This window comes from Larus michahellis, chromosome 2, assembly GCF_964199755.1.
Source record: "Larus michahellis chromosome 2, bLarMic1.1, whole genome shotgun sequence".
NCBI classification, from domain to species: domain Eukaryota; kingdom Metazoa; phylum Chordata; class Aves; order Charadriiformes; family Laridae; genus Larus; species Larus michahellis.
In genome coordinates this window covers 9,100,919-9,118,918 of record NC_133897.1, presented here as the reverse complement: position 1 = coordinate 9,118,918, position 18,000 = coordinate 9,100,919, and the positions used below count along the sequence as shown (strand labels likewise).

General features: G+C 42.8%; 1 protein-coding gene across 3 annotated transcripts in view; it reads right to left on the bottom strand.

Annotated features, from left to right (window-relative positions):
* DPP6 (dipeptidyl peptidase like 6) overlaps positions 1-18,000 on the bottom strand; it is a 570,235-nt gene that overhangs the window by 419,658 nt on the left and 132,577 nt on the right. Inside the window, exon 1 of one of the 3 annotated variants that reach the window (XM_074574108.1) lies at positions 1,783-2,118. The exons of the other annotated variants lie outside the window; for them this stretch is intronic. Coding sequence (XP_074430209.1) covers positions 1,783-1,983 — 201 coding nt within the window. The 5' untranslated portion in view covers positions 1,984-2,118. Of the gene's footprint in view, positions 1-1,782; positions 2,119-18,000 lie in introns of those variants that run through there. 3 annotated transcript variants of the gene reach the window in all.

The following is an 18,000-nucleotide window of genomic DNA, read 5'->3' as shown; positions in this document are numbered from 1 at the left end:
TCCACCCACACACAAACCCTGAGGGGAGGGAAGAAAAAAAAAAAAAAAAGAAAAAAAAGGAAAAAAAAAAAAGAAAAAAAATCCCGTCCTTTTAGTGGTTAAATATAATTTTTATTAATATTATTTTGGAGCCTGTCAGCACAAATCACTTGCACATGCTAAACTGCGTCCTTTGCTTCCCGGCTCAGTGCTTCTGGTGATCAGAGAAGCGGCTCCAGACATCTGCCGTCTCCAAATACAGGAAAGCGAAATTAAAACAGTCAAATAATGAGGAAAATGTGCCTGAGCCTAGCCCCACCGGCGGCACTCCGCTGGCTCGCAGCGACACCTAGAGACCAGCACGTCACCGGGAAGGGCCCTGTGTCCCGAGCCACGACGGGGAAGGGTCATGGATGGGTGTGGGCGACCAGGCACGGGGACGGGTCCCCTGCCGCAGTTGGCCGGGGACAAGGAGAGCAGAGCCAAGATCTTTGTCGGTCAGCAGGTCACAGGGAAGGGTTCTGTTACTGCTGGTCCCTGGGATCAGCGTAGCCATCACCTCGGGGAGGTTTAGGCCCATTTGCCTCATGGCCGGTAAAAGTGCACTTGCTCTACCAACCGCGAAAGTTCTTACCAATGGATGGGAAAAGGGACAAGGAATTAAAAGACAAGTACAAGGAATTAAAAGCTTCCTCGGGAGGAAGCTTCCCTGCAAACACGACTCTCTCCTCCGAGTGAGGCAGACCTGCTGTCTCGGCTGCAAGCAGTGCCTTTCCTGGGAAGGCTCTCAGAGCCAGAGCTGAATCCTGTCGAAAAGCTAACACATCCCAGCCTGGCAAAAAGTATTTTAACCAACACAAACATTATTCCCAACTGCAGCCATTTGCTTCCTCTTGTGTGTGCTTCCACAGAGGCAAAACACCCTCAAATCTCTCTGCAAGCCTAACACCACCCAGGCTACACCAGCGATGGGGAGCCACTCGGTTCGACCCATCACCGGCCCTTCTTCATTTCCCCGCTTCCTAAATCCCATCTTTTCCCCTAAAAGAATTAGGCACGATCGACCCAAGCTCGTTTAACTCCATCAGGCACAGCAGCGAGCCTACGGCCTGGATGAATCACTAGTTACTAAGGCAATACGCAGATGCACCCTTTGAAGTCGCTACTCTTCGGAGGCAGCGCGGGAGCGGAAGGTGCGCGGCCGAAGTTTGAGCTTTCCTTGCGGGGACTCGCCCGGGGGCGGCGGGGAGGGAAGACAGAGAGGACCAGAAACGGCTGTTCAGGGGTTAAAAAGTTTCCCCGCTGCCAGGTTGGGGGGAGGCTGACGGGAAAGCAAGGAGGGAGGGACAAGGCGAAGACTTTCTGCCCCGGGGGAGTGTTAAAGGGTAAAACATGGAATAACAATTAAAAAAAATAAAATAGCGGGGGAAGCCTTGTTGCCTCGCTTGGAGGGAGATGCCGGAGCTTGCACTTGCCGTTTCCAAACATGCTGACCCCGCGCCCCCCAGCCCTACTCCGCGGCAGCGCAGAGCCGCGCAAGGAACCAGGTAACGGGGAGAGGTGCGGGGGCAGCGCGGGGGCGGGCAAGCCCCGGCTCGGCTCGTCTCCGTGCGGGCTCCGTCCCGTACTATCCCCGGCACTTCGGGGGAAGAAGAGGAGCGCAAAGACCCGCTTGGAAGAGCGGACAAACCGCAAGAAACCACCGCCAGCCTAGAGGGGCACAGAGGCAGGACGCGGGGGGGGTGGAGAGAGGGGGACACCCAAAACCCAACCCAGCCCCACGCGAACGACACCGGCGCTTACATCCTCCTCCTCGCAGTCACTTCGCGGCTGGTACTGGAAGCGGGGCCGGCTGCTTTCCTGTTGCAATGGACGCGAGGTCTTGCCGGCAGCGCCGTCCTCCTCGCTGCTCTGGGCGCCCAGGAGGTGACTGGCTTCGGGGGGAACGGGGAAAGAGCGGGAGGTGTTGATCTTCCCGCTGAACCGCTGGTACAGTGAAGCCATGAAGTCAGTCCGCGGGAAACGAGGGGGAGGGAAAGAGAGAGGCTTCTCCCTCTCTCTTTTTTTTTTTTTTTTTTTTTTTTTTAACTCCCCCTCCTCTCTTCTTTTTTGGCTACAGCATGCTACACGCGGGCGAGGCTCAGTCCCCCATCAGCGGAAGGCAGAGCGAGGGCTCCTGCTCCCCGGTCCTCTGCACCGGCACCCGAAGAGAAGCGAGAGGGGGGAAGCGAGAGAGCAGGGAGGGGGGGAGTGGTAGGGGGGAGAAGCGAGAGGATAGATAAATAAATAAATAATAACACGCAAGCGAGCCGTAACACCACAGGCCCCGGGAATGCTGCACCATCCAGTGTTGGGAAGAAAAAAAAGAAAAAAAAAAAAAGAAGAAGAAGAAAAAAAAAAAAAAGAATCAAAACACTCCACGAAGACGTACCCCCGATAATGGCGCCTGAGTGGATCAGCATTAAATGTGCTTTGGGGGTGTGCGTGTATGTTTGCAAAAGCAGGGGAAAAAAAAAAAATGGAAGGGGGGCTGGCTCAATCGCCGGCTGTCAGAGGCTCCCCAGGCAGAGGTGGCGGAGCAGTCGCCTCCGAGGTCGCATACCAACAGTGTGCACAAGCGACAGGCAGAGTGACAGAGTGTGTGAGACGGAGTGGAAGAGGCTGGGAAGCCTCATTCAAAGCACGTTGCTTTTCTGGGGAGGGAGGGCTCTTCTACAATCATCTCCTTTTCAGCATCTTTTTCTTCTTCCTAATTTTTTTTTTTCCCGGGGAAACAACTTAAAAAAAAAAAAAAAAGCAACAGACACCTGATCGCCAGCCGTGAGAGAGAAAAGAGGTGGGGAAGGGGAAGGCGAGGCGGGGAGGAGGGAGGCGGGACCGGCAGCTGGAGGGGCGCCGGGAAGCCGGTGTGCCCGGAGCGGCTCGGCCCCGGGGAGGGGGCAAGGGGAGGGAGGGCAAAGCTTCCCCGCTGCCCTGCCCCAGCCGGCCGCGGGCACAGCTCTGCCCGGCAAGCGGGCAAGTGCCCGGTCCCCGACCCCTTCACCCCGTCCCCCTCCTTCCCCCGCCTCCCCACGGCTAGGGAGAGGAGGGAGGGGGGGTGAGGATGGGTGGGTTGCGGGTTTTTGGAGGTGGTTGTTGTCGCTTTTTAAAAGAATCCGGTAAAATTGTGTCTCTTACTATTTTTGTATTAATTCATTTTTGCTGCATTAAAACGTGCTTCAGCGCCCCTCTGTGGAAATCCGCCCGAAGTGGCTCCCGGCAACACCGGCCGGGGATAAACAACCGCGGCCCCGGCGCCGGGGGCAGCCGCGGAGGGTTGGGTCGGGACCCGGACCGGTGCCAGGGTCGGGGCCGGGGCCGGGGCCGAATCCGCACCGGAGCCGGGACCGGCCGCCGCCGCGGACCTTGCGCCGCCTTTGAGCGGCCCTTGCGCGGGTGCGCCGGGCCACGCTCATTCGGCCCCGGGGACCCGCGGCCACTAATTAACGCTCCCGGAGAAGGAAATGGGGCTTTGCTCAGGTTGGCAGTGGGGGATTTGGCAGCGGGTGTCCGGCCGCTCCCAGCTCGGCTGCATCGGGACAGAGGGTGACAATTCCTGTTGCTCCAACATCAGCCTCCGGGGTTTCCATAGCAACGGATGCTTAGGTTTAAAGGAAAGTGGCAGAGTTGCTGTCCCCTCTTCTCCTCCCCGAAATCCTCCTCCTCTTTGACCTCTAAGCTTGCCAGAGATATCGGGATTACCGGCGTCCTCTTATGGGAAACACACAAAGCATAAACCAGAGTTTGCCCATTCCCATTGACAGACTTGCTGCTGAAGAGCTCACAAACTTGATTATACTTTAGCAAGTGGATTTGATGGGCTAAGATGTTTCTAAACACGGGTCTTACTTAAAGTTTTAGCTGTTAAGAAAATACCATCTTTGATATATGTAATTTCATCAGTCTTAAAAAAACGCACGTCAGTAGATCATGCATACAATATTCTAAAGCACAACTAACTCCCCCTCTATGATTTCAACAACTGTCTGATCAAAAATCTCTTTACATCTGAATAGTTTCATCTGCTGCTTTTTATTTGTGTCTTCAAAGTCAGGGATGAAGTCTTAACATTTAGATGAAAAGGGAACCTTATCGCATCAGGAGAGAAAACAAAAACAAACGCTCTGCCTCCTTCCTGATGGAACTTGAAAGAAGGAATCATTTTGATCTTCACAACTGAGATCCTGACATTTAATTAAAAAATGAGATTGAGCACACAATGCTCTGAAGCAAAGGTCTAGTTTCTAAGTCATTGTGACATACATCATAACAGAGGTAACTTTCCAGAAGCCACTTGGACCCCTTGTAAAGTTATGTTTCGGACATGAATTGACTATACGCTACCAAAAATCTGGACAATTAGCTCAGCTAAATTCCATCTTGAACTGCATTCACAGTGATTTTATGACTATTTGGAATTGGTGACAACTAGCACTGAAAAAAAATAAAGGAACAAGAGAATCAAATTAAAAGAAATAATAGATTTTTAACTTCTAAGGAAAACTAGGACACAAAGGAATAATCAAAGCAGGCCACAAAAAGGCAAGATGAAACCACCAGGCAGAAAAACCACCAAAGATTAAATGACTGAATTAAAAACTCTCAAAGAAAGTACAGAAAAAAGAAAACATTCTGCCTCACAGCTCAGTTCAAAACGGAAAGAGCCACTAAGGACCAATTCAGTTCCAAATACATTCAGTTTGTGGTTTTAATTCTTAAGAACCAGGATTTCACATAATCCACTTTGTCTAGTCATGCATGCAAGTATTGTGCATGTATGTGTGTACACAATTAATGGAAAAAATTATATTAAAGAAACACAAAATTGCAATGTCAAATACTTCAAAAGCTCAGTGAAAAACAACAAGGCAAATGGTCCTCATCCACCAAAAAATCCTGATCATGCAGCTTCAGGCTGTGATTCATTTGCCCTGAAATAAATAATTACAGCTATTTAAAGGCCTTCCTGATTCCAACTCTCTACTCCATGACAGACCAGGGACAGCAAAGGAAAGTCATGTCATGTTCTAGGTATCGTGGTGGGTGAAGGAAGACGGTTTGCACAAGGTGGGAACTGCAAGACACATTTCTTTATCCCTGCTACAGCAAGAGTGACCTTGTGTAGAAGGGCCGAGCAGGCAGCTGGAGGGAGAAATATCTTGAATAACCCCCTGCAATAAGATTCACCAGAACCAGTCTGTTGATGCCATTATTGAAAGCAGGAGGATTTTTCTGAGTCATAGGGGACCCAGATGATTTCATTAGGGGCTCTGGAGAGCACTTCAGTCTGCCTGTGCACAAGTTATCTCAGGATGTAGCTTGTCCTTTACAAGCATGTATTATGGTAGTCCTGTTTGCCTCTCAGGGAGGGACACAACTCAGCGCTCCTGAGTCACGGCTCAGTGCTGGAAGTCCTCTACTCTTGCTTGCAATTCCATGGTTAATTTGCTGTTCACCTGTGCATGACTTAGAGCCCAGAGTCCTCTACAATGTCCTGGTTATATGACCACATACTGTCATACAGTGTGCACACAAAACAGGATGAAGCCAAAAAAAGAAACACAGGAATCATTGAGACACAACAGTAAAACAGCAATAAGCTAACACCATGTCAGTAACCGGGGTTTCACTACAGCAAAAGACCTTTTCAGCCTATGGCAAGATTTGAGAAGAAAGCAACTTGCATTATGAAATATGTTTAAAGCATCAAAACATTTCAGAATCACAAACGTAAGATTCTTGTCTTTAAACAAACATCTTACATGTAAGAAAGATCCTTTCCCTGAATCCCACTAACAGATCCCAAGACAAAAATCAAGGCATTTCAAAACAAACAGTGTCCTCAAGTGTCTCTCAGTTGTATATTTAATTCAGTAGCAAAGTTTTGCAAGGAGGTTTGATTCCTAACTAGTGACATTTCCATCAAAATAAAGTGTGTTAGCTTAAGATATTTCCCCTGCAGTGGCAAAGTAATTACGTTTTACTGACATTTTTAAAGCATACAGATAAAAATGACACTTGGTTTTTCCACGTTGTATAAATAAACAGCAAACCCACATTCCAGCACTATTAATGTAACACTATCAAAAGCAGGTCAAACCCAAGCCCTACTACCTTTAAAACTACACATAAAAAAATTTCTTTTTGGACAAGCCCTCTCAGAATAACACTGGCAAAGAAGAAATCCAGCAATATTTCTCTTAGGTATTTTTTTAAAAATATACTTCTGTCTGTCAGGGAATTCAAGCATCATTATTCATGTTCCATTCTTCTGCTCTGACTAAGCAATTTATGTTTGCTTAAACTTTGAACTTGTCATCTAAATAACATGGAGTTTGTTGCAGACAGAGCTAAACATGTTTCTAGTTTTCATGTGGTGATAGTTATAAGCAGCTGATTAGTGAATTTTTTTTAACAAAAATTAATTTTTCAAAAGTTCAAGTACACTTTTTATTATTTAAAAATTTATATTTTCCTTTTTCAGTGAACGTTTAAAGTAATTTTAGAATTCCCTGGTTATCTTTTCATATGTCTCCAGAAAACCCCCAAATTAATATTTACTCTTAAAATGACTGCATTTATTAATATAATCCCTCTTTTTTTTTTTTTTTTTTAATAACAGTGACTCTCCAAGCACTACAGAAACAAAGATACACTATTTTAACTCCTCTTACTATTGTTAGCCAAGATAAAAACATCCAACTCGTAAATCTCTAATGGCCCCAGGCTTCTGTCATCTACACATCTGCTGTCTGGTGTCACCTAAAAACACAACCAAACCAAAACAGAGCAGAAATTCTCTTTCCTATGTCAAATGCACCAATTCAGCAGTCCCTGGGGATACACTTGATCGTTCATTTTGATCTAATGTATGTGCTGGGGGCAGGATACCATTGTGTCAAGAAAAGTGACACTAGGGCTGCTGAAGACTGAGGGGTGTTTTATCCTGTGGAATTAGTATGCCGATCTGTTCACTTCCTTATGTCATTATTTGTGCTAGTAGCATCTCAGCGCAAATTCTGTGGAAATGCAACATTGGGCAGTGAGTGAGCTTAGGACAGAGAGAGGCATATTTCTCTCTGGCATCACACAGATTGTTAAAAAAAAAATAATCTTGCAGGCCTTACAACGATTTTTAAAAAAAACAAAACAAACCCAAATCCCTAAACAAACAAACAAGCTAGCTTTCAAGGCTGGACTAAGAGAAGCATTGGAAAAATTAGTTTTTCTGGGCACTGCAACCACAAGTAGTTGAATGAAGGCTTTTTGTGGGGAAAATACTGATACTGAAGAGCTGGGAACAGTAGGCAAAGGTGGCTTTACCGGATACAAGATTTTGGGGAGAAAAGAAAGTAGACTGGAAGAAAAGGCGGTTCAGGGGAAGAGATGGACCCAGAGGCAGCAGTGAAGAAAGAAAAACAAAAGCACATAGAAGAGGCAGGAACACAGTGAAGTACCAGGAGGATTGAGAGCAAAAGGAGATAAAGGCAAGTGAGGTCAAAGAGGCAGAGAAGAAATGGACCAAAACTGGCAGAGATGGAAAGCACCAACATGCCTGGAGAGCGGAGAGACAGACTGGAGTGGTACAAGGTTAATTGGAGCCACACAGTGGGAAGATTTTCAAAGCCAGGGAGATCAGCTATTCCAGAGGGTACTTCCAATACCTAGTGGATAAATGATGGTTAGTAGACAGGTGATTTCATCCACCAAGAGTCTTAATACACGCCTAGGCCTAATTAAATGAAATCAAGAACACACAGCTCGATATCAGCAAGTACTTCCTGGTAGCATGAGCAGGACTGTTACCAGAGGAAATGGGTGACAGTCCTAATGCTGAGGACATTTATAAATAGCCTGCACAAGGCACTAGAAAATGTGCTGTGAGGCACAATCCTGCCAACTGGCAAAAGGATAGACCACAAGACCAACAAGGTTTTTCCCGTCTTTAGTTTTTATGATTTTGCAACTGGTTCAGGGGTTGCAAAGGCACAAAAAGGCATAAGAAGCCCATACAGAAGAAAGCGCTCAGGAATAATGGTTGTGCAAGTTTGCTGCTAGAAAAGATAACTGCAAAGCCTAAGTAAAAGAAGGTACAGATGCACATGTGTTTGTACAGCTGTACACCACACTGGGGTCCTGGCCTACCACTGTACCCAGTATTGACACACATGTAAATAGGAATTTGCACTGAAGACTGTCTTTCTTGCTTTAATTAATGTTCTGTCTTTGGAAGCTTTATCTGAGAGAAGTTAGGATAAGATCCCAATTCCATGACTTCAAGAGAAGCCAGGAAGTTAAGCATTAAAGTTACAGATAAATACATTTTTCTTCGGATGCCAAGAGCAGTTGGCAGCCGTGCAAGACTCAGCTAATGTTGCTGAACTGGTCTCCACTGTGCATATTCTTCTCTGCTTTGCAACTTGCCAGTATTTGATGCTCAAGTCAGATATACCATGACAAAAACCAGTTTGCCTGATTAATATGTTCTCTCCAGGGGGGTTTCAGTAAGAAAAGGAAATAATTTTTTCTTCAGAAAGGAAAAGGAGGCTGTTTGCAGGTCCATAAAAAAAGTAACCACCTTGCAAAAGAATCCACTGGCACTTCAATCAGCTAATTCAGATGGACTCTGTCTGGAGGCAAGAGATTATGCTCCGTTCTATATGTGAAGGAGATGCACAAAATTCCTGCTCAATCTTAAGTGCCAGCGCCACACACGTACATCCTCAATAGCCCATGTTGGGAGAAGATGATGTGATTCCTCTCTAATTCAGCAGTATAAAATTGATAGCAGACAGAAGCGGCATACCTTGGATAAATTCTGAATTTCTGCTTGCCGTAAAGAACTTGTGCATGCAGAATCTTAGAGAAACAGAAGGGATTTAACCAGTCAGCATTTCAAATGCATGCCACAGATTTCAAAGGGAGCAGACAAGACAAAATACTTTCATTCAAAGACGACTTCTTTATAATACAGAGATTTCCTTTAAACAGACCTGTGACTCTTCAGACTGGCTGTCACTAAATTGACAGCTTGCTTGTTGCTTGGATGAGAACTAAAACCTAGATCCAGTAAAGGACCCAAGGGATGCAATGACACAATTTTATATTTTGGAATCCCAGAACTAAAGGAAGACCCTAGAGATATGAATATGTAGAGAAAAATATACATATATAGAGAGATGGACAATTCAAAAAGGGTAACTACCACTAGGCTAACAAAATACCCTTCTACTCCTTTGTTCTTATTCTGGCCCTGCAAGACATACACTTCTTCCTCCAGTTTGGCACAGCTTCAGCTGGTTTGAATATTCTTCTCTTGCAGTCTTTTACAAAGAAACAAGCAATGATGGAGGTTTGTAAAAAAACCCACCCTGTGAGAGAGCACGTTGGATACTCTCTAGGAATAAACACCGGATCAGGGATCTTGAAGGCTGTAGGTACGCTTCAGTCTGGTTTCTGTTTCCCATCAGGATGGGACAGAGGTGAGGAGCTGCCTTGAGCTGTCTTCTCAGGGCAATTTTGAATGTACAGAACTGCCAATATAGGTGCTTCAGAAAGTTTTCAGACCAAACAGAAAAGCATCTAATGAGTTCCAGTCATCTGGAGCCAAGTGGTCCATAAGAAGGGACTTCATGGAACACAGTTCTCGATTAGCCATCTGAAGTCCCCTGAAATCACGCAAAAGTAAATAACTCCTTTTTGGATTTGGCATTTATTTAAATTGGTAGATGTTTGTACTAGTTCACTATTTGTGCTGGTGCATGCTCTTTCCTGCCCATTTGTCTTTACAAATTGATTAGAAAAACAAGCTTACCAGTTCACTTACAGTTTTCTAAGTACAAATTACCCCATTCGTCCAATTCACCTGTCTTAGTAACATAAAGTCTAAAACGACTGAGGCTCTCGGAAGCTATTTTAAAGGTTTGTTAATGCTTTCGGTCAACTGCCATTATATAACAGCAAACATACCGGATTATAAATGGTTGTCCAAACAGTGCATTCATTTTTCAAGAGGTGGGAGACACAAGGACAAGAATGGAATACTGATAGGAGATTAATAAATTATGTCCTTACCAATTTAACAGAGGTTTATGAGCACAGTTTTTTAGGATCAAACAACAAACCAACCAAAGAGAGATTTTCATTTTAATTACCTCTTAAGATATGCCTTGATTTAACTCATCAACATTCGTGCTTCTTTTTAACCTTACCACACTCTTTCAAACTATGTCAAACAGCGGCTCTGTCGTTTCAGCTGTTTAACCGCTGAAACCATGACAGACGCTAAGGTCAGTCTGCCAAGGTATTTAGCAATGTGAGTTACTGTAATACACACTGGAATTATCAAAATCAGATCAGTGATGGCGTAATCAATATGAGCTGCTGCTTTGGAAAATTCCAGTGGATACTCACATGCATCTTGACGTATTCACTGTATGTACCTAAATTTAGGGGCATTTGATTTCTAGTTGCTAGTTAAGCTGATAAAGATCTTACTGGCTTGCTAAGTAACATCTTTAAAAAATAAATAAACCCAAAGCTTTGTGAAACAAGGTGTACATATTTCTAGGCCCTCTTGACTTAGAGATAGATCTATAAATATATTTATTTGCATATGCCAAGGAATCATAAAAGCATGCCAAGTGAACCAAACTAAAGTGTGAAAACTAACTTTGGGATGTTCAATAATTTCACCACAAAGATAAAAGCAATCCGTGACTCTGCTAAGGAAGAAAACACAAGCTGCTTCATCATGATCTGAATAGGACTGTGAAAAAGGCAATCCTGTGAAATTTTGACTGCAACTGATGATTTCAAACCTCTGAAAGAAGTCTGATTTGCTCTTCCAGAGAAAAATAATCTAATTCCCTCCAAGTTATGGAAGCACACAACAGTATTCAGATCCTCTTGTTCCTCTCCATAAAGCAGGCAAGCAGCAACTAGACAGCTAAAAATGTCATAAGAGGGCTCCAAGAAACAACATTTGAGTCCATCGCAGTTTCTGCAACGATGACATCAACAAGACCTCAGCAACACAGACAGAGCCACGTTTTGTAAAAGCACCAACATTGAAAGCAATCGTTGAAAAAATGAAGCCACCACTGTTAAGGCAATAACAATTTCTGATGAAACACCACTTGCTACAGTAGCTGATGACTCTCCTCCAGGAACGTTATCAGCAATGAGAAGACAGAAACAGCACCACCATTTATTTGTAATTTAAGGTTCCTGATAATCATTAAATTGTTTCTCAACACTACATCTTCAATGATTTCATATAAATAACCACACTAAAACCTTCTTCAATTTCATGAGACTCAGCAAAGTTTGCCATTTCTCTGTGGGAATTGTTTATTCTAGCCATTATTCACCAATTTAAATATGTCTTCGCCTATCCAGTAACTCAGTAAAACAGAATTCACTACTGATTCTGGGGATAATGAATTTATTGAAAATATCCTTTACTGAGAAAAGAGTATCCCGATCCAAAGCAACATGTCCTTGTATCAGTATTGCTTGGTATTTTTGGAAGTCGATGACACCTCAAAACCAATTAGGATGGCCTAGTTTTGTCATCTATAAACATACGGGTCCTTCAAGATAAAGCACATGCAGTACTGACATTTGCAGCACGTTATGACAAATGCAGGCAACAACTTGTCAGAGGTGGAAACATTTGCTGGATAACAGAGATGACATAACCAGAAAGTGGGACAGTCCCCAAAAGAGGGGCAACATTGTGTTTTGGCTGGAACTTGAGATGTCACACTGTACTTACTTACAAGAATTTAAATGACCTGGGATATTCCCACCAAAGGCATCTTCACCATTTTGTGACACTCAGAGCTTTCTTTCTATTAAAATGGAGAGAAAGCACTTGCAAGGGGCTCAAACCTTTGGAATTTGTTGGTTTCTTAAGCCTGGAATAGTCTTACTTTCAGAACGCTCACCGAGGCCTTTTTCTAAATAAATACACTGACGATGATTTCATCTTTGGCCTGCTTTTTCCAGGGAGCTGAAGAGAAGCAGTGCTTTGTCTGTAATATATCTGTGTTTTTGAGTTTAGCATCCAGGGCTGAGGGGCTCCCTGTTCTCATGGCTGAGTCTTGACTGGGATTCTCATGCTGAGCTTCAGCCCCCCTCTCTGCCACGGGCAATTCTCTAGCCAGGCCACCTAGTTTAAGAGACAGCAGAAGCTGCACATCCTGCCACCTTGCAAGCCCTACACGTGCCCCAAAATATTTTAAAGTAGGTTTGTGGGTCAGCTGCAGTGTGGGCTGCCAGCATATCCCAGCTTAGTACTGCAGCCATGGTGGGAGAGGTCTGACTGCATCTTTCTGCTTATTTTAGGAGCAGCCTAAGGCAAGTTTACAAAGTAATCTCTCTCTCTCTCTCTCTTTTGTGTAACCAGTAGTGCCTTTCTATAGAAAAAATAAAATAAAAAAGATATTGATATGTTCACAGTGTGATTTCTAAGCTGACAGCAGGCCGTTAAGATGAGAGCACAGACATTATATTAAATATGCTCCATCACACATAATTTTTGTCTATTATCTAATTCATATTGGAAAATAGTTGTCATTTCTTTATCAGATCCCTTTGGAAACTCACTGCTGTTGGACCCTGCCCTCTACTGACATGCTTCTCTTGCGAACACAATGCAGTCTGTTATATACATGACAACCTAGATGGCACACTTTAAATGAGATGAGTCTTTTATGGAAAGAGAGGCAAAAAAAAAAAAAGAATGACATGAGGACAAAGCCTAAAAAGCTAGTGATTTCTATTTCCTATGTCAAAAAACTGGGAGAAAGGGAAAAAAGAAAAAAAATCTTAATAATTATTAATTAATTCTTAATAATAATCTGAGGGTAATTCATTGGGATCAATACAATTTTACCAACAAGAATCTGTATCACCTTCTACCCGTCAGAAATAAAATTATTTTGTTTATAGTGCTTGTCAAGCCTATTCTCTGAGTTTGATAGAGGAAACATGTTGGACCTGGTAGAAGTTGCAGTGGTAAACAAGCGGCTGTGCCATTCTGCTAACCTGCAGCATTAGCACATAGAGCACAAAGCAGTGCCGGTGGCGAGGGAGCACTTCCACTCCCACCAGTCTGTGCCCTCTGCCCAGCACACACTATTATAAGTGACAAGAGAGTCAGTATTTTGATACCTGTTTTCACTTAAGGACCTTAAAGTGGAGACAACATCCATTAAGACTTACAGTGAACTTCTGAAATAAAACTCCTTGTCGGTGTCTTACAGATGAGACCAGCAGACATAAGTGATTTGCTCATGCAAGTCTGTACTGGGGGCAGAAGAGCGCACAGACTTCGTGCTATGGCCATTTATTCTACGGGGTAACGACTCTCTTTAGGTCAAGTACTGGGAAAGCTTAGCGGAATTAGCAGGAGGTGGAGCATCAGGAGAGATGCCACTTGCTAATTTTGGAAGCAATGGGCCCCAAACCAGGGCTATTCATCTGGTCCAGTACACAGCTGCTTGCTTAAAAGAGGCAGCTAACAGGAAAAAACAGCTGAAGTCAGAGAACTACACCACAAAGATAGTAAAACACCCCTGAGAAATACCATTCTTCCTAAGTCATTACTACAGATGTCACCGGGGTGAGTGTGTGGGCTCAAGCAATTTGTGTAGTTCGCAATTGTGTTTCATATGCCGCAGTTGTTCTACTTTCACAAGTGCAGTCCTGAGAAAAACCCTAACATGCTGGTTTCTCTTTCTGTAGGGTCCTCAGGTTATTTATTCCAGCACAACTGACAGACAACCCAGAATTACTGCGGGCACAGGGGATGCTTTATGCCTTCCATAAAATCATTTGACAATCCAAGGAAAACTTTCCCGAGTCTGTTGTTCAGATTCCGCTGTGATTAATTGTATTCGGTGGGAGCTTTACCTGAGTAAGGACTGCAAGGTCTGACAATATCTGAGCAGGTCAGCCCAAAACATTAAAATGATTCATAATCCTAGAAATAAACATTTGAAAAAAAAACCCTGTAAATACAGATCAGCATCACCACTTGAGGGTGCTGCAGTAGTTCTTAAATATTAACTCAGAGATGAGTTACCAGGCAAGTACTCTACACAGAGCTACGTGGCAATAATTCATCTCATTACTTCCACGGAGGCACTCGGAACATTTGGAGCTAAATTCGCACAAAATACAGCTGAATACGAGATCTTCTTCTGCAATAGAGGCTTAAATCCTAAAAACTTCCTAGCTAACTAAGGTGATAAAATAGGATACTCATTAAAAAGAGGTGGAAAAAGGAAAAATTAGGTAGAACAAAAGAGAACCCTCAATTACACAAGCACATGCATTTCCAACTTTAAAAAATTCATTACAAGTATAAATTCTCAGCTCTGCACACACATTTCCTTTGACTGTAGTACAAGTGAATGTTTTCCAAGGCATATCAAATTGATTTTGCTATAAACTATTACAGGATTATAGTCCATTTGAATACTCTTCACTACAGGAAACACACAGAACTAGTCTCTGTGGGAGATATAATGAATTGTCAGTAAAACACAAAGCAATACCAAAATACAATAGAAAATGGTTCAAAAAAGCCACAGCAACCTAAATGGAGGGTCTGAGTCAAACATGATTTCGGATTCTCCTGTTTTGTAGAACCTCCCTTTTATCCTAAAAATGTTGTTTGCTCATGAGGATATAAAAACATTAAAAAAGAATATATGATAATGAAGTTAAAAGAAATTTATGAAATCACTATATATGTGAAAGCATAGTGACTGCACATAAAATGAGCTCTCATTTGGAAAGCATGTCCATTTCCAGTTCTTTTATCTGACTCTTATCAGACACTCAAGAGGGTTGGTCAGGAACTATTTGATGATACTCTTGGAAAATGCTGATCCATCAAAGTTAAAACTGCTGGTGGAAAAAGGGCTGGTTTAAAAGAAAATTCCCAGTTCAAAGACATTGGCGGAGGGGGATTTATTGCTTAAGGGTAGAAGATATAAATGGACCACTTTCAGACTGAAAATAACATAAATTTATTTCCAAAAATGAAGTGATTTTGAAATCCCAATGAAGAATGAAAAAAAAAAAGTCTGAAATGAAAATCATTTCAGTTGGCCCAAACTATTTTTACTCTTTGGGTTGCCACAGAACAGACATTTCAAGATTGATTGCTCATCCCAATTCAGAGCAGCACAATTTTTCAAGCCTTGATACCTGAGTCCTTCTCAGCTCTAATCTCTTTGCTGGGTGCCAACGAGAACATGGTAGGTTGAAAGGCTTTCTAAAACTATTGAAAAAGATGATGATTACCTGGACCTTGGTCTTGAAGTCAAAGTACTGCAATCAGCCAGAAGAGTAAGATTGCCCTGGTGCAAGGGTGAATATCATCTATGAACAGGGAAGTACTAGGAATAGCCCTCCGCAATGAGAAGGAGAGTCTCAGCCTCCTTCTATGTCTTCTTCCTCAGGTGACTATTCAACAATGTGCTGCTGCTGAAGTTGATACCACCCGTGATCCACAACATGCATTTTCCAGGGCTGTACTCGCATAGGTAAGGAACTGACCCAATTTTAAAAGAAGATTGATTTAACCCCAGTGAATATCTTTATGCATTACATATGCACAGCTCAACAAATGCTTGCACCTCGCATCCCTAGCAAAAGAAGACCAAGGGAAAGCAATGACATGAGGGTGAATGTATCAAGGAGAGGTGTGCAAGAGGTCTGCAAATGACACACACTTCTTCTTTGGCCTTAGCCCTCTAATAGACTGAAGTCATTTGGCACCTATATTGCAATACTCGGCATCAGACAAAGAGAGGAAAAGCTACTGTAGACACTTTACAGACACAGGAGTAAACCCTGAGCCTGTGTAGCAAGACATTGTTTTATTAGGGCATCTGAAATTAGAGCCAATATGTCAATATTCCCTTTCTTGATAAAAAGGGTGTTAGAAATAGGCAGACAACCTTGACATTATGTGGGTTCTTCTACAGCCTATTCATTTCTATATTGCATTGTTCAACTAGTTATTTTTAAATTTTCATTACTTTGCAGACAGTGCCCTGATTATTCCTCTGAGAATGGTAACCTTTTAAATACCTTTATCAATGCCTTTACACATGATTAACATTAGCACAAGACCTACCCAATTCTCTATATCAAGGTCACAAATACCAGATGAACACTTCCAATGAGCAAATTAAAAGATATGTATAATTTTTACAAGTTAGAGAACTGCTGTGAGGACTTTTTTAAAAGACAAAAATAGCAGAAGAAGGTAGAATATCATCTTGGCCTCATTTAAAAAATGAGTCCGTCTCACGCAGGTTTATGTGGAGCTCCAGCTTGGCCTACACATATAGGAAGAGTCAGCAAACAGGCCACAGCCAAGTGATTTGGCAGTCGGATGCACAGACAGGAACTCCTGATTACTGACTTGCATCTTTACTATGTGGGAAATTATGCCTCCAGCAAAGTGATGCATTTACCTCCTATTAACTTCAGTCAGACCAGGATTAAATTTTGGGCAAGCTGCTCTGATTCTGTTTAAGTTACCCCAGGAATAAAATGCGTGCATAATAACCTCCACCTACCCCAGAGGGAGCTGCGAGGATTAATGGTAGGAAAGCACCTGGATGCCAAGGACAGACATTTGTCCTAGTTACATCAACATATGAAAAATGATCAGACTCTTTTGTCTCTCAGAAAATGGTCACAATTACTTCAAAATACATATTCAAGCTAAGAGTTGTGAACTCAAAGACCAGGATAGTTGAAATTATTAATGAGTAACGTGTAACACTGTAAATGTATTTCACTGGGAAAAGGTCAGCATTAGAGATGTGAGACAGCCTTTTACATTAGAATAACTCATATCGCCTTCTCTTCACCAGTCATGTATTTCCATAACTCTGTGCTTTCTTTCAGTCATCTTATTTAACAAAAAGGATTTATGTTTTGTGGAAAACAGCACTACAGAAAAGGCACATTTATTAAGTCTGCCATTGCAAAATCTTTTGTACTAGTAAGTGTTAGCAGCCCTTAATTTTTTCAATAAATAATTTTATTATTTATTGCACACTCCTACCTTATATTTCACTCGGTTTAATTATACCAGTAACATGCTGGGTAACATTTCTAATTTTCCTTCTGTAAATAACTGGTATCATAGCAAATGCCTGTAAGCACTCATTACAAATGAGGAACACTTGTCACTTATATTAAACCACTGTGGTTTGCTATGCACAAATGTTTTTAAAACATTTGAATCTTTGGGCTGAAATATTTAACTCAAAGGAGCATGTGGTTGCTTTGTGACAATGTACACAGGAGAGAGTGACAGCTGTGTAAACACTGAATTATGGCAAAACACCCCAAACTTTTCCATAGAAGCATTTTAAAACATCTGCCCTCCTAAGGGCATGTCCTAAGCACTGTATTTTGTGCAGGGTCAGGATCTACTGTGCTTTTACTCAACTTCTGTGCAGCCTGCATAGAAAGGGGACAACAAAGCGATTTCATTACTCCTGCTCCATATTTTCCCTTCATGGCTTTGCTAGACGAGCAGGAATGCTGCTACTGTTGAGATAATTAGCACAGGCAATTAGTAAGAGATTGTTAATGTTTCACTGAAACACAAATAGCAAAAGATAAATAATTCCTCCCTTAAGATCTAAGCCAGAAGAATAATTAACAGCTGGAGGGGAGGGGAAGCAAGGAGCTAGAACATACTCCAGAACTGCAATCTACTACCCAATTTTTGCAGGAAAACATGTGTGTTTGTGCGTTATATCCTTTACTCAAGCATCTATCCTTCAGCAAAGCCCCTGCAAAGTTCTCCACTGAGTTCAGTGATAGCAGGATTGCACCTGAAGTTGGAAATGCTCCTCCTTAGAATTGGGTGATCCTAATAATGTGATCGTATGGCTCAGTCCTGTAAGAAATGTTGTTCAGCCTGCGCAGAAATCT